Source organism: Tachyglossus aculeatus, chromosome Y2 (genome assembly GCF_015852505.1).
Source record: "Tachyglossus aculeatus isolate mTacAcu1 chromosome Y2, mTacAcu1.pri, whole genome shotgun sequence".
NCBI classification, from domain to species: Eukaryota; Metazoa; Chordata; class Mammalia; order Monotremata; family Tachyglossidae; genus Tachyglossus; species Tachyglossus aculeatus.
In genome coordinates this window covers 575365-588932 of record NC_052094.1, presented here as the reverse complement: position 1 = coordinate 588932, position 13568 = coordinate 575365, and the positions used below count along the sequence as shown (strand labels likewise).

The following is a 13568-nucleotide window of genomic DNA, read 5'->3' as shown; positions in this document are numbered from 1 at the left end:
GGCATGGGTGTCAATAAGGGAGGAGAAATAGTTTTGTCTGGCAGAAGAGAGGGCTGAGTTAAGGCAGGAAAGGATAAACTTGAAGTGAACGAGGTTGGCATGGTGTTTAGACTTTTGCCAGCTGCGTTCGGCAGCTCGAGCATAAGAGCGAAGGAGGCAGACAGTGGCAGTGATCCAGGGCTGTGGGGTTAGTGGTGCGAGAGCGGCGAAGGGAAAGGGGAGCGAGTGAGTCTAGCTGAGTAGAAAAGGTAGAGTTGAGAGCAGTAATCCGAACATCAAGACTGGGTAGAGAGGAGAGGGCGGCGAGGTGGGGTGTGAGGCGCTCCGAAAGATGGGTGGGGTCCAGAGAGCGGAGATCTCTGTGAGGGAGTAATACGGATTTACAGGGGAAAGGAGTGTGAGAGAGGAGGCAGGTGAGAAGATTATGATCAGAGAGAGGGATTTCAGAGTTGGTGAGGGTGGACACAGTGCAGCGATAGGAGATGATGAGGTCGAGGGTATGACCAAGTTGGTGAGTGGGTGAGGTGGGATGGAGGAAGAGGTTGGCAGCGTTAAGGAGAGATAGAAGGCGGGTGGCAGAGGAGTCGTTAGGGATATCCATGTGGATATTGAAGTCTCCGAGGATCAGAGTGGGCATGGAGAAGGAGAGAAGGAAGGTGAGGAAGGGGTCAAAGTTGTTAAATAAGTTGGAAGTGGGGCCGGGAGGGCAGTAGGTGACGGCTACAAGAATCTGGAGGGGGTGGTAGAGGCGAATAATGTGGGCTTCAAAGGAAGGGAAGGAAGGGGAAGGGGGAGGAGGGATAGTGAGAAAGCGACATTGGGGGGTGAGAAGGAAAGTGACACCTCCTCCTTTTCCGGTGAGTCTGGGGGAGTGGGAGAAGAAGAGGCCTGCACTGCAGAGAGCAGCAGAAGAGACAGTGTCATCCGGAGACAGCCATGTTTCAGTTAGGGCGAGGAGGTGTAGAGAACTGGAAAGGAAAAGGTCCAAGTTGAAAGGAATCTTACTTAAAACGGAGCGGGGGTTCCAGAGGCCACACTTGGCAGCAGCTGTGGAGGGAGGGGAGGGAGGGGGAAGGGTGCGAGGGGTGGGGAGGGTTTAGATTGGGATGAGTTTGCGGGGGCCTGGGCGGGGAGAGCGGGAAGGGGGGGGTGGCGATGGGAGAGGAGAACTGGGATGGGGTGGGGGCGGGGAGAAGGGGAGGGAGGGGGCCGGGAGGGAGGAGCGGAGGGCTGGCGCTGGTACAGAGGAATCCTTGGTAGGGGGTGAGGGGGAGTGGTCTTGGTGGGGGAGAGGGAGGGAAAAAGCTGAGTGGGAGAGGGGAAGGGGAAGGTGCGGAATGGGAATGGCAGTTGGGAGCAAGGGACCTGAAAGTTCATGGTGAGGTCAGCAGGGCGAGTGACAGGACAGCGGGCGGTTAACAATTGAGATGCAGAAGCAATAAAACAGTAGCAATGATATAAGTAGGCGATGGCATCACGGTGTAGTTAAACAATCAATATGCTATGGCAATAATAAAATTGGCAGATAATGATGTCACAGAGAGCAGATACAAAATATTAAGTGCTGGAGTAGGGTGGGTCTGTTAAGGGGGGTCAGGGAGCGGAGATACCTGGGGAGAGGAGCCAACAGTCAACTAGCACGGGAGGGCTGAGGAGGTGCCAATGAGGTTGTCGTTAATGTAACATGGTGCTAACGAGGGCTTTTTACCTGGGGGTGGGGGGAGAGTCAGTCAGGACCGGATCGGGAAGGCGGGGGGATGGGGGGCACTTTACGGAAGGCCTCCTAAGTGGGGGGGTGGAAGCAGGGGGGGCGTCCGTGGGGGGCGCTGTGATGGCGGGCGGGCAGGCGGGAGGGCCTCTCGGGAACGGAGTCCCGGGCGTCAGTGGCGGCGCTCTGAGGAGAGGAGCCTTCCGGGAGCAGCAAGGCCGCGCGGTGTGATGGCGGGCAGGCGGGCGGGCCTCGGGAACTCCTGTAGGCAAAATAAACCCAGCTCCCCTAGCATTTTCTCACTAGATCATTTCCCAAACGACTTGTCTGAAAGCTTTCGGTGAGTCTGTGAGTCCTTGGTACTCAGAAAGCCTCGTATCTGGCTTTCTCATTGCTGGTGGGCTTGGCCCACGATACTGCCATTAAAAACAGGCACTGTACTAATAATCGTAATTGTAGAATTTGTTAACCACTTACTATGTGCCAATCTCCCAATGTAGGTACAGTACTATCAAGTCAGACGCAGTCCATGTTTCACTTGGGATGCACAGTCTAAGAGGAAGGGGAGACAGGTATTTAATCCCTGCTTCTCAGATGAGGAAACTGAGGCTCCAGCACATGTCTGCTGTGTGAACTTGGGCAAGTCACTTCACTTCTCTGTGTCTGTTACCTCATCTGTAAAATGGGGATCTGAGCCCCATGCGGGACAGGCACTGTGTCCAACCCAATTAGCTTGTATCTATCCCAGCGCTTAGTACAGTGCCTTGCACACAGTAAATACTGAACAAATACCACAATTATCATTATTATTCTGTGCTGCTTGACAGCTTGGCATGCCCTGGAGTGAAGAGAAGGACCCTTGTGTGGAAGGAAGGTGGGGTAAGTGGGCTGTGTGGGGGTCTGTTTCAAGAAGTTGTTGGACTGCCACAGGGTTACCCTTCCTTATGTGTCTTCCTGAAGGCCATGCCCCCTGAGGAGGTGTTGGTTGCCAGTCATTTGCAACACCTGTGGTTTCTTGACAACTCGTTGCTTTCATAGACAGTAGGAGCCTGCAGAGAGCATGTGGCAAACTCTCTGCCACCCAGCCCTTCCTGCTGAGAGTAGTTCACATTCTTACATAAAGTGGCATTGCATGGTGCAGAGTGGTGTCTTCTGGCAGGGAGAGGTTCGACCGCAGAAGGGGCCCCATCTTCATCCTGCTGATAAAACTGTCAGCTGAGACATTTACGTTGCCTGGTGTTCTAATGATTATGGTCTTTATTAAGCACTGTACTAAGTTCCAAGTGCTGTTCTAAGTGCTGGGGGAGGTAGAAGATAATCAGGTGGGAAACAGTCCCTGTCTCACATGGGGCTCCCAGTCTAAATAGGAGAGAAGGAACAAGTTTTGAATCCCCATATTACAGATGAGGAAACAGAGGCCCAAGTGAAGTGCCTTGCCCAAGGGCACTCAGCAGGCCAAGGTGGGATCTGGGATTAAAATTTAGGCCATCTGACTCCCAAACCTGTGCCTCCCTCCATCCATCCTTCCATAACTCTTTCAAAAGCCTTCCATTGACACTCCCCAGTTGGTGTTTCTTCACTGTTTTGGGCCGTTGTCAGACCAGACCTGAAACCCCTTTAGGATCAAGATCCCATTTCAGTTGATGTTTGGAAAGGAAGCCCTGGGAGATTTTCCCAGGAAAGAAGGTGAGGGGGAGTGGAGGGGGAGGAGAAGAGTTAGATGTGGTGCTTTTAACACCTCAGGGACTTAACACCTTAGGGAGGCCATGTGGTTTAACTGTCAATTCTTGAGGAGAGAGCAGTACAGTGGGAAAGTAACACCAGCTCTTGTTCGTGCAGATTTCTGCTGTTAAATAAGTTGGCTTGTGTGGGATTTTCCTGGCAGGGATACAGCCCTTCTCAGTTTCAAGAGGCTGCTCAAGTTCCTGCATCTTGGACCAGAGGCCCTGATGGTGACCCATGTGACACCTTTCCCTCACCTCCTTGGCAAAGAGATGCTGGTGTTCTTGTTCTGTCTCCCTCCCTCTCTCTCTCCCTCTCTCTCTCCTCTGTCTGTCTGTCTGTCTGTCTGTCTGTCTCTCCTCTCTCTCTCTCTCTCTCTCTCTCTCTCTCTCTCTCTCTCTCTCTCTCTCTCTCTCTCTCTCTCTCTCTCTCTCTCTCTCTCTCTCTCTCTCCCCCTCCCTCTCCTCCCTCTCCTCCCCATTCAGGAATGTGATAGCATTATGGTCAGAACCTCCTAGTACAGGCTGGAGACTTGGGGCTCTTTTCCCACACTGTCCCAATCACCCACTTTATTAACTTTTCTAGTGCAGACCTTAGTAGTAGTAATAATAATCATCACCATCATCATCATCATTATGGTATTTGTTAATAATGATAATAATCAATAATGATGGTATTTGTTAAGCACTTACTAAGTGCCAAGCCCTCTACTAAGCACTGGGATGGATTCAAGCAAATCGGCTTGGGCACAGCCCCTCTCCTGCTTGGGGCTCACGGTCTTAATCCCCATTTTGCAGCTGAGGTAACTGAGGCACAGAGGAGTGAAGTGACTTGCCCAAGGCCACAGAGCAGATAAGTGGCAGAGTTGAGTAGCAGGAGTGTTGACGTTTTTGAGCATTGACTATATGCAGCGCTTAGTACAAAGGCACTTGAAAAGCCCCAAACTAAAAACTGGCACATTCCCTGCCCTCAACATGTTTGTATTCTAATGGAGGAGACAGACCTAGGAATATTTACAGAGTAATCAAGGTAAATGATTGCATGTATAATTGAATGGATATGTATATGTGCAAGTGCTGAAGACAGGTATAAATAAGTACCTAAATTCTGGGTTCCTGAGTTTAATGTTTATATATGAAATATAGAAGTGTTTACATATGAAATACAGAAATCCAGGAAATAGGTTTCTTAGCAGTGTGGCCTCATGGAAAGAGCACAGGATTGGGAATCAGGAGACAGGTTCTAATCCCGGCACTGCCATTTACCTGCTGTTCACCCTTGGGGAAGTGGGTTAACTTTGCTGTGCTTCAGTTCTGTAATCTATAAAATGGGGATAATACACCAGCTCTCCCTCTGCCTTGTGATCCCAGGTAAAACATAGACTGTGTCTGATCTGTTCATCTGTTTCTACCCCAGTGCTTACTTGTCAGCTGTGTGACTCTGGGAAAGTCATTTAACTTCACTGTGCTTCAGTTACCTCATCTGTAAAATGGGGATTAAGACTGTGGACCCCACGTGGGACAAACTGATCACCTTGTATCCCCCACCCAGCGCTTAGAACAGTGCTTTGTACATAGTAAGCACTTAACAAATGCCATCATTATTATTATTACAGTGCTTGGCACATAGCAAGCACTTAAAATGCCACAATTATTATTATCTATAATCAATTTTTCATTTATTGAGCACGTACTGTGTGCAGAGCTCTGTACTAAGTGCTTGGGAGAGTACAATAAAACAAAATTGCTAGACACGTTTCCTGCCCACAGTGTAAAGCAGCGGGCCTACTGGATAGAGGACAGGCCTGAAAGTCAGAAGGACCTGGGTTCGAGTGCTGTGCCTGCCGCTTGTACTCTTTGACACCTTGGGCAAGTCACTTAACTTCTCCATGCCTCACTTACCTCATCTGTAAAATAGGAATTAAGACTGTGTACCCCATGTGGGACATGGACTGTGGACAACCTGATTAACTTGTATCTACCCCAGCGCTTAGAACAGCATGTGGCACATAGTAAATACTTAGCAAATACCACAAAAAAACGAGTTTACAGTCTAGAGGATATGTAGATATATAAGCTCCTTGTGGGCAGGGAACATGTCTACCAACTCTCTTGTATTGTACTCTCCCAAGTGCTTGATACAGTGCTCTGCACATGAGTGATGATTGATTTGTAGGTGTCCTTCATATTTGAAGCAGACACCACTGATGGTGAAATGCTATCATTGTACTCTTATTATTCCTAAGAAGAAAACAGCCCCATGTGCAGTGTAGCACTGGGAAGCTTGTGAGGGAGCAAAATCCTATCCCCATCCAGGTGGGGGCTTTGTCACCAAGAGGGGAGAAAAAAGGGTAGGGGAGGAATCACTTTAAGTGATTATTTTTAGAGCCTGAGGTAAAAGATGTCCTGGGTAAGCATGGAGTTTGTCCACCCTTTTATTGGGTGTGAGATGGGCTCCCTAAGAGGCTGCATGGTTATTTTTAAAGTGACAACAGTTAGGTGAGTGCCAAGAACCTTGAAAAGCTCAGCTTTCCGGAACACCATCTGCCCACATTGCCCCGCCCAGAGGAGAGAGATGAGGGGGACGAAGGGAAAGCACTTTGTCCAAAATGACCCACTCACTGCCGAGAACTTCCCTTTCTCTGGGCTGAAAGCTGGATTCCCTAGTGGGAATAATTAGTGGAATTGACTCCACCCATTGTGCTGTTGGTCTGGGGGCGCTTCATCTGCCACACACACACCCCCACCCCCATCCTCCAGGCTACTGGGAGGGCGCAGCCCCCCGGAACATATGTGGAATTTGAGAAGACCCAGGAGGGAGGTGGCAGAGCCAGTGTTGCTTCGGGAAGTTCATTTCCCAGGGAATGTTGAGATTCTGTACACCGAGCTGCCAAAGAAGCCAGACAGGGTTCATAGCTGATGCCATTGGGAACAACCTATTAGATTTGGGGGGAAGCGATTTGAGGTATCGTGAGCCGCTTTTGAGCAGTTTAGGGTTTGACACAAAACACTTTCCAGAATGCCCCTCACTATCTCCCTGCCCCTGCCCCAATCAGTCTCCATTGTGGACTCCCCTGTTTGTTTGGAGGCAAATGTAATCCATATGTTTCAGATTCTTTTACTTAATCCCAGGCAGCATTGCTTCCCCAAGAGCTATTTGATGTCCAAGAGACTTTTTTGATCTTTGGTCTCAGAAGAAGGAAGGTACATTTTGCCTGAGGATATGATCTAAACCCCAACCCTGAGCTCAGGATGGCATTGGCCTTGGGGGCAGGGATCACAGTTATCGATTGTCGTCTCTATTGGACTCTTCCAAGTGCTTGGTACAGGGCTCTGCTCCACGTAAGTGCTCTATAAATAGTACTGATGGAAGAACTAGGAACAGACTCTTCTCTTACCCACCAGGTAAGGAGGAGACAAATTCGGCATTTTCACTTCATCCCCAAAGGCTGAAGTTTCAGGTCTCCCAGTGAACACCCTAGATTGTAAGCTTGTTATGGGCAGGGAACCTATCTGCTAATTCTGTGCTCTCAAATGCTTGGTACAGTATTGTGCACATAGTAAGCACTTGATAAATACCAATGATTGATTGAAGGTCTAGAAATAAATGGGTGATGCTGGTAGCCATGCCTTGATTTTCCTTTTTCCCCAGATTTAGCCTCAGTTCGAAGTGCCAGATCTGTTCCCTTGTTGGGGGAAGGTTTTTGGGTTTTTTAATGGTATTTATTAAGCGCTTACTATGTGCCAAACACTGAACCCACACAGCTGACAATTGGCGGAGCCGGGATTTGAACCCATGACCTCTAACTCCAAAGCCCGGGCTCTTTCCACTGAGCCACACTGCTTCACAAGCTAATAGAGACACAGCGTGGCTCAGTGGAAAGAGCCCGGGCTTTGAAGTCAGAGGTCATGGGTTCGAATCCCAACTCTGTTATATGTCTGCTGTGTGACCTTGGGCAAGTCACTTAACTTCTCTGAGCCTCAGTTACCTCATCTGTAAAATGGGGATTAAGACTTGATCACCTTGTATCCCCCCAGCACTTAGAACAGTGGTTTGCACATAGTAAGTGCTTAACAAATGCCATCATTATTATTATCATTATTATTATTATTAGATACAAGCGAATCAGGTTGGACACAGTCCCTGTTCCACCTAACGATCACCATCTTAACCCCCATTATACAGATGAGGTAACTGAGGCACAGAGAAGTGACGTGACTTGCCCAAGGTCACAAGGAAGAGATGTGGTGGAGTCAGGATTAGAACCCAGGTCCTTCTGACTCCCAGGCCTGTGCTCTATCCACTAGGCCAGGCTGCTTCTTATGCTCCTTTTTTGCTTTTTCCTTCCATACTCCCTGTGACTTTCCTCAGTTGTACCAAATTCAGATCATTTTATTCCCTCAAGAATACAGAATTGTTGAGACTCTTGGGCCCCCACTTGGTGGTGGGAAGAAAGCCAGGACTCTGTGGATGAAGGCCCAGAGAATCCAAAGGTCTGCAGAAATGGCGTCTGCCAACCTGAAAAGTGTTCTGGATTGGCAGGGAAGATAAAAGCAATTTAAAGTCTGTTTAAATTCCCCAAGGAAAGCATTTTACTGCAAGCCTATTACAGAGCAAAGGGCTCTTCCTCCAGATTGCAAAAGGTATCCTGAGAGTGGGTAGATCGTAGGTTGTTAGCTCCTTAATCAATCCATCATATTTGTTGAGCGCTACTGTGTGCAGAGCACTGTACGGAGGGTACCGTATAGCAGATTTGGTAGACACATTCACAACCTACAATGAGCCAGGATCATGCCTGCTAGTTCTACTGTACTCTCCCAAGCACTAGTTCAGTGCTCTGCACACAGTAGGGGCTGGTTAAACGCAACTGGATGATTGGGGTGCGGGGGAGGGTCTGTTCTTTTTAAGGCTGGAAGGACTTTTCCAATCCTCAGTGAATGAATCCAAAAAATGACCTCAGAACCCACTGGGGAAGCCATGTTTGCTCTCTACAGAGGGGGATTGGCTGCCCACCTTTATAGATATTCAGAGACCAAGGTTACCAGTCTCCCCTGGGCACCTTCCCCTGTGTTTCATCAGGACGTTTGTTGTTGTGCTAATAATAATAATAATAATAATAATAATAATGTTAGTATTTATTAAGCGCTTACTATGTGCCAAACACTGTTCTAAGTACTGGGGTAATAATAATAATAATAATAATGGCATTTATTAAGCACTTACTATGTGCAAAGCACTGTTCTAAGCACTGGGGAGGTTACAACCCTTCTATACTGTGAGCCCGTTGTTGGGTAGAGACTGTCTCTATGTGTTGCCAACCTGTACTTCCCAAGCGCTTAGTACAGTGCTCTGCACTCAATAAGCGCTCAATAAATACGATTGAATGAATGAAAGGTGATCAGGTTGTCCCAGGTGGGGCTCACAGTCTTAATCCCCATTTTACAGATGAGTTAACTGAGGCCCAGAGAAGTTAAGTGACTTGCCCAAGGTCACAGAGCTGACAAGTGACAGAGCCAGGATTAGAATCCATGACATCTGACTCCCAAGCCCAGCCTCTTTCAATCAATCGTATTTATTGAGCGCTTACTGTGTGCAGAGCACTGTACTAAGCACTTGGGAAGTACAAGTTGGCAACATATTGAGACGGTCCCTACCCAACAGTGGGCTCACAGTCTAGAAGGCTCTTCCCACTGAGCCACGCTGCTTCTTCCTCCTTTGCTCCAGCAAACACTCATTGGTAGGGGGCGGGGGGGCTGAGACTGGTTTGGCTTGGATCCCTTGCTCCATTCCTACCCTGAACTGCAACCCTTGTCCTTGTGCAAGGATAGCTCTCAAACCATCAATAATATTTACTGATCTCCTACTGATTCCCAATTAATCTCTTATCTCCCTACCACATGTCAGAATCCCGGGCCCATGGTCTTTCCACTAGTCTACTCTCCTGAAGACAGTGAACTCTCCTTCAAGGACCGTAAGCTCCTCATGGGCAGGGATCGTGTCTACCACACTAGAGAAGCAGTGTGGCTCAGTGGAAAGAGCCCGGGCTTGGGAGTCAGAGGTCATGGGTTCGAATCCTGGCTCCGCCACTTGTCAGCTGTGTGACCTTGGGCGAGCCACTTAACTTCTCTGGGCCTCAGTTCCCTCATCTGTAAAATTGGGATGAAGACTGTGAGCCCCATGTCGGACACCCCAGTGCTTAGAACAGTACTTTGCACATAGTAAGCGCTTAACAAATACCATTATTATTATTATTATTACCAACTCTGTTGCCTTGTCCTTTCCCACATGTTTATTAATGTGCTGTAATGTAGTCTCTCAACCAACACCCCGATCACTTCTTAGGTCATCTATTCCAGGTTCTACGCCACCCTTAGCTTTTTTCCCCAAGAACCCTGGTTTGATGGGCTTCTGTTCTCTGTCTCTCTTCCCCATCTTCCACAGGCATCGGGAAGAATGTTATCTGCGACCGCACGGCCACGCCCCTGGACGCCTTCCGGATGATGTCGGCGGCCCACTACTACCCAAAGCTCATGAGCATCATGGGTAACGTCCTGCGCTTCCTGCCCTCCTTTGTGCGGATGAAGCAGCTGATCGAGGAGGGCTACGTGGGTGAGCTCCTGGTGTGCGAAGTACAGGTGCATGGCAGGAGCTTGCTGGGCAAGAAATACAACTGGAGCTGCGACCACCTGATGGGGGCCGGGGGCCTGCACTCGGTGGGCACCTACATCATCGACCTTCTTACCTTCCTCACCGGCCAGAAGGCGGTCAAGGTCCACGGGCTCCTCAAGACCTTCGTCAAGCAGACGGCCCACATCCAGGGCATCCGCCAGATCACCAGCAATGACTTCTGCACCTTCCAGATGGTGCTGGAGCAGGGCGGGTGCTGCACAGTGACCCTCAACTTCAACGTGCCCGGAGAGTTCAAGCAGGACGTCGCGGTCGTTGGCTCAGCCGGGCGGCTGCTGGCGGCCGGCACGGACCTCTTCGGCCAGCGGAACGGGGCCCCAGGCCAGGAGCTGCTCCTCCAGGACTCTGCCCCGCTCAGCAACTCCCTGCTGCCGGAGAAGGCCTTCAGCGACATCCCCTCGCCCTACCTGCGGGGCACCGTCCGGATGATGCAGGCCGTCGGGCAGGCCTTCCAGGGCCAGGACGACAGGCGGACCTGGGACGGGCGGCCCCTGACCATGGCCGCCACCTTCGATGACTGCCTCTACGCCCTCTGCGTGGTCGACACCATCAAGCGGTCCAGCCATATGGGGGAGTGGCAGAACATCACCGTCATGACGGAGGAGCAGGAACTGAGCCCGGCCTACCTGATCAGCGAGGCCATGCGGCACAGTAGGATGTCCCTCTACTGCTAGCGTCGCTCTGCTACTCGCTGGAGGGAGGCCGGGATGGGGGTGGGAAATCGGAGGGGCACCGAAGCCTGGGCAAGACGGCCTAAGGGCTGGGCAACCGGCAACCTCAAACTGTTGGCCTGGAATTCAGGGCCGCGGCTTCCGCATTTAGGGCCCCGCCTCCAGCTCTGGACCCTCCTCGATGGGAGGCCTAGGTGACTCCACTCCTTTTACTGCAAAAGGCAGGATGAGTCTGCTTCTTCCCGCCTTCCCTGTTTCTCCCCAATTCTTTCCTCCTGGCCTCCCTTCACCTCGGAAACCAGGCTCAGGGGCCTGACCCCTCTGCTCCCACTCCAGGCACCACATAGCAGGCAGGGTCTTTTCCCTCACACCCAGATTAGGGAAGTCAGCCCCCAAGGGTTGGTCCCCTAATCCATGTTGGATCTGGTCTCTCTGAGTGAATGTCTGAACACAACTTCATAACTTTTCCTTTACTGCCAAGCTCTCTTGTCTTCTCCCAACCCTTTGCCCAGAAGGGAGAAGAGAAATCCAGAGAGATGGTGGGAGGCAGCCCCGGCTGGGCCAGGGAGGCTAGAAGGTAATGGGAAGTAGTCGGGGCATGGGGAGGGGCGGAATTAATCCCTTTCAAATGGGATGACTATTTGAATTTATCTTCCTCTGACCACCCCGACTGGGCTCTAGGGTCTCGGTTTTTCTCCCCTCTGGCCTTTTTGTGCTAGATGTGAAGATAGCAGCAAACAAATGTAAACCAAGAACTTCTTTCGTCTTGCACTGGAGCTATGGGAATGCCCCTTCTGGAGGAGAAAATGACTGACAACAGTGGGTTTCCTCATTGCCCCCTTTGGCAGTGTCATCTCCCTTACACCCAGATTAGGGAAGCGGACCCCCAGGGTCGGTCCCCTAATCCATGTTGGATCTGGTCTCTCTAGGTGACTGTCTGAACACAACTTCATGACTTTTCCCTCACTGCCCAGCTCTCTTCTCCCAGACAGAAGAAACTCGAGGCCAATTAAAATACAAATCCAAAAGAACATTTTCTTGTATTCTCTTCTCCAACCTAATGCACTCCCACTAAATCTCTGTTCCGAGTGGAGGCAAACTTTAGTTCAGACTGCGCATAGAAACAGCTGTCCTCTTTGACCTGTAATGGAGTTTTAGACACTCTACTGAATCTGACTTCTAAAGCTGGATGGGACTACAAGAGGTCATTTGGTCCACCTCTGCCTCCAGGCGGGAGGGGGGAGAACGCTCAAGTGATAATACAATCAGATGCCTCCCAAAGCTCAAGATAATGTTACACCAGAATATAGATTTCAGAATCTTTGGATTCCAAAGGCAATTTTAGCTTGTTTTAAGTGGAAAGGGACATAGATTTAGAAGCGTGGAAGTGATGATTGCCCTGCGTCCTCGTACTGAGGTGCAGTCAATCATATTTCTTGAGCACGTACTGTGTGCAGAGCACTATAGTAAGCACTTAGTACAGCACTCTGTTTGCCATGCTCTGCAGTGGTTTTCCGATTCAGACAGCTGGGGTTCACTGACCTAAAGATGTGAGATGTAGCCCTCTGGCTTCCCTTCCTTCAGTGATCAACTCCAAATTGAAAATGCAAGGACAAGCTTAGTGGCAGTAACAATCCTCCAAATATTTAGCACCCTTCCATCCCCAGGTTCATTTACCAGGTGCTGGATTGGCAGCAGTTTTGATCTTCAGGCAGAAGGTTGGAGGATGAGAATCAAAAAGATATTAAGCTGGTGAAAGGGGGTGAGAAAAAGAACTAGATCTCTCTGTGTCATGGCATTTAGGAACAGAGATTATTCTGTGGGGGCGGGAAACAGTTCGATGTTCCTATATGAATCATCGCACGTGGGAGATTTTTTTCAAAGGCCATGCTGAGTTAATTGGTATAAAATTCATATCCCTTCAGCTGCCTGAGACTTCTGGGAGAAGAAGCATGGCCCAGTGGAATGAGCCCAAGTCTGGGATTCAGGAGACCTGAGTCCTAATCCCGGCTCTGCCCCTTGTCTGCTGTGTGACCTTGGGCAAGTCATTTAACTTGTCTGTGCCATGGTTTCCTCATCTGTAAATTGGGAATTCAGTACCTGCTGTTTCTCCTAATTAGTCTGTGAGCCCCATATGGGACAGGGACTGTGTCTGACCTGATTGTCTTGTATCTACTCCAGTGCTTAGGACAGCGGTTGGCACCGAGTAAGCGTTGAACAAGTACCGTGATTATTATTCTTAACCAAAAAAACCTGCTGATTTGGGAAGAGGGGTGGGAAGAAGTGAGTATTATATAATACATATTTCATCAGTCCAAAACACAGTCCAAAACACAGCACGGGAACTGAAGAATTTGAATGAGGCCCATATTGAAGCTATCCAAATGCCTGGATTTGCTACCCAGGAAAAAATGATTGTCATGAAGTCTTGTATTTGGAAAACACAGCACTGTACATGGTGAATTCTTCTTTGATTATTGCCCTTACCCAAAGCCTAAGACCACCCTATATGTGACATGCAAACAGATAACCATCCAAGCCTATTTGGCTCCAGAATCTATTGCACCCTGGTTAGCCAAGGCAGCAGCTCATTGGCTTTGAACCTGACGTGTCCAGCTGTATTTTCTGTACACCTGGGGTATTTGAACCCAAGGAATACTGCCAAAGCTCTCTGGAAGCAGTGTTAGGGAGGAGAAGGGGGTGTGAGTGTCTGATTCCTGTACGGGGAGTAAAGATGCATTCTAGCTACCTAGTAAGAAAGCACCTGGCAGCTGACAATC

General features: G+C 49.6%; 1 protein-coding gene across 2 annotated transcripts in view; it reads left to right on the top strand.

Annotated features, from left to right (window-relative positions):
* The window catches only part of GFOD1 (glucose-fructose oxidoreductase domain containing 1), a 100719-nt gene extending 87928 nt beyond the window's left edge, over positions 1 to 12791 (top strand). For both annotated transcript variants that reach the window (XM_038768111.1, XM_038768110.1), the window contains one exon: positions 9872 to 12791. In XM_038768111.1, the coding sequence (XP_038624039.1) occupies positions 9872 to 10791 (920 nt within the window). In that variant the 3' untranslated portion in view covers positions 10792 to 12791. The remainder of the gene's footprint in view (positions 1 to 9871) is intronic.
* The last annotated feature ends 777 nt before the right edge of the window (positions 12792 to 13568 follow it).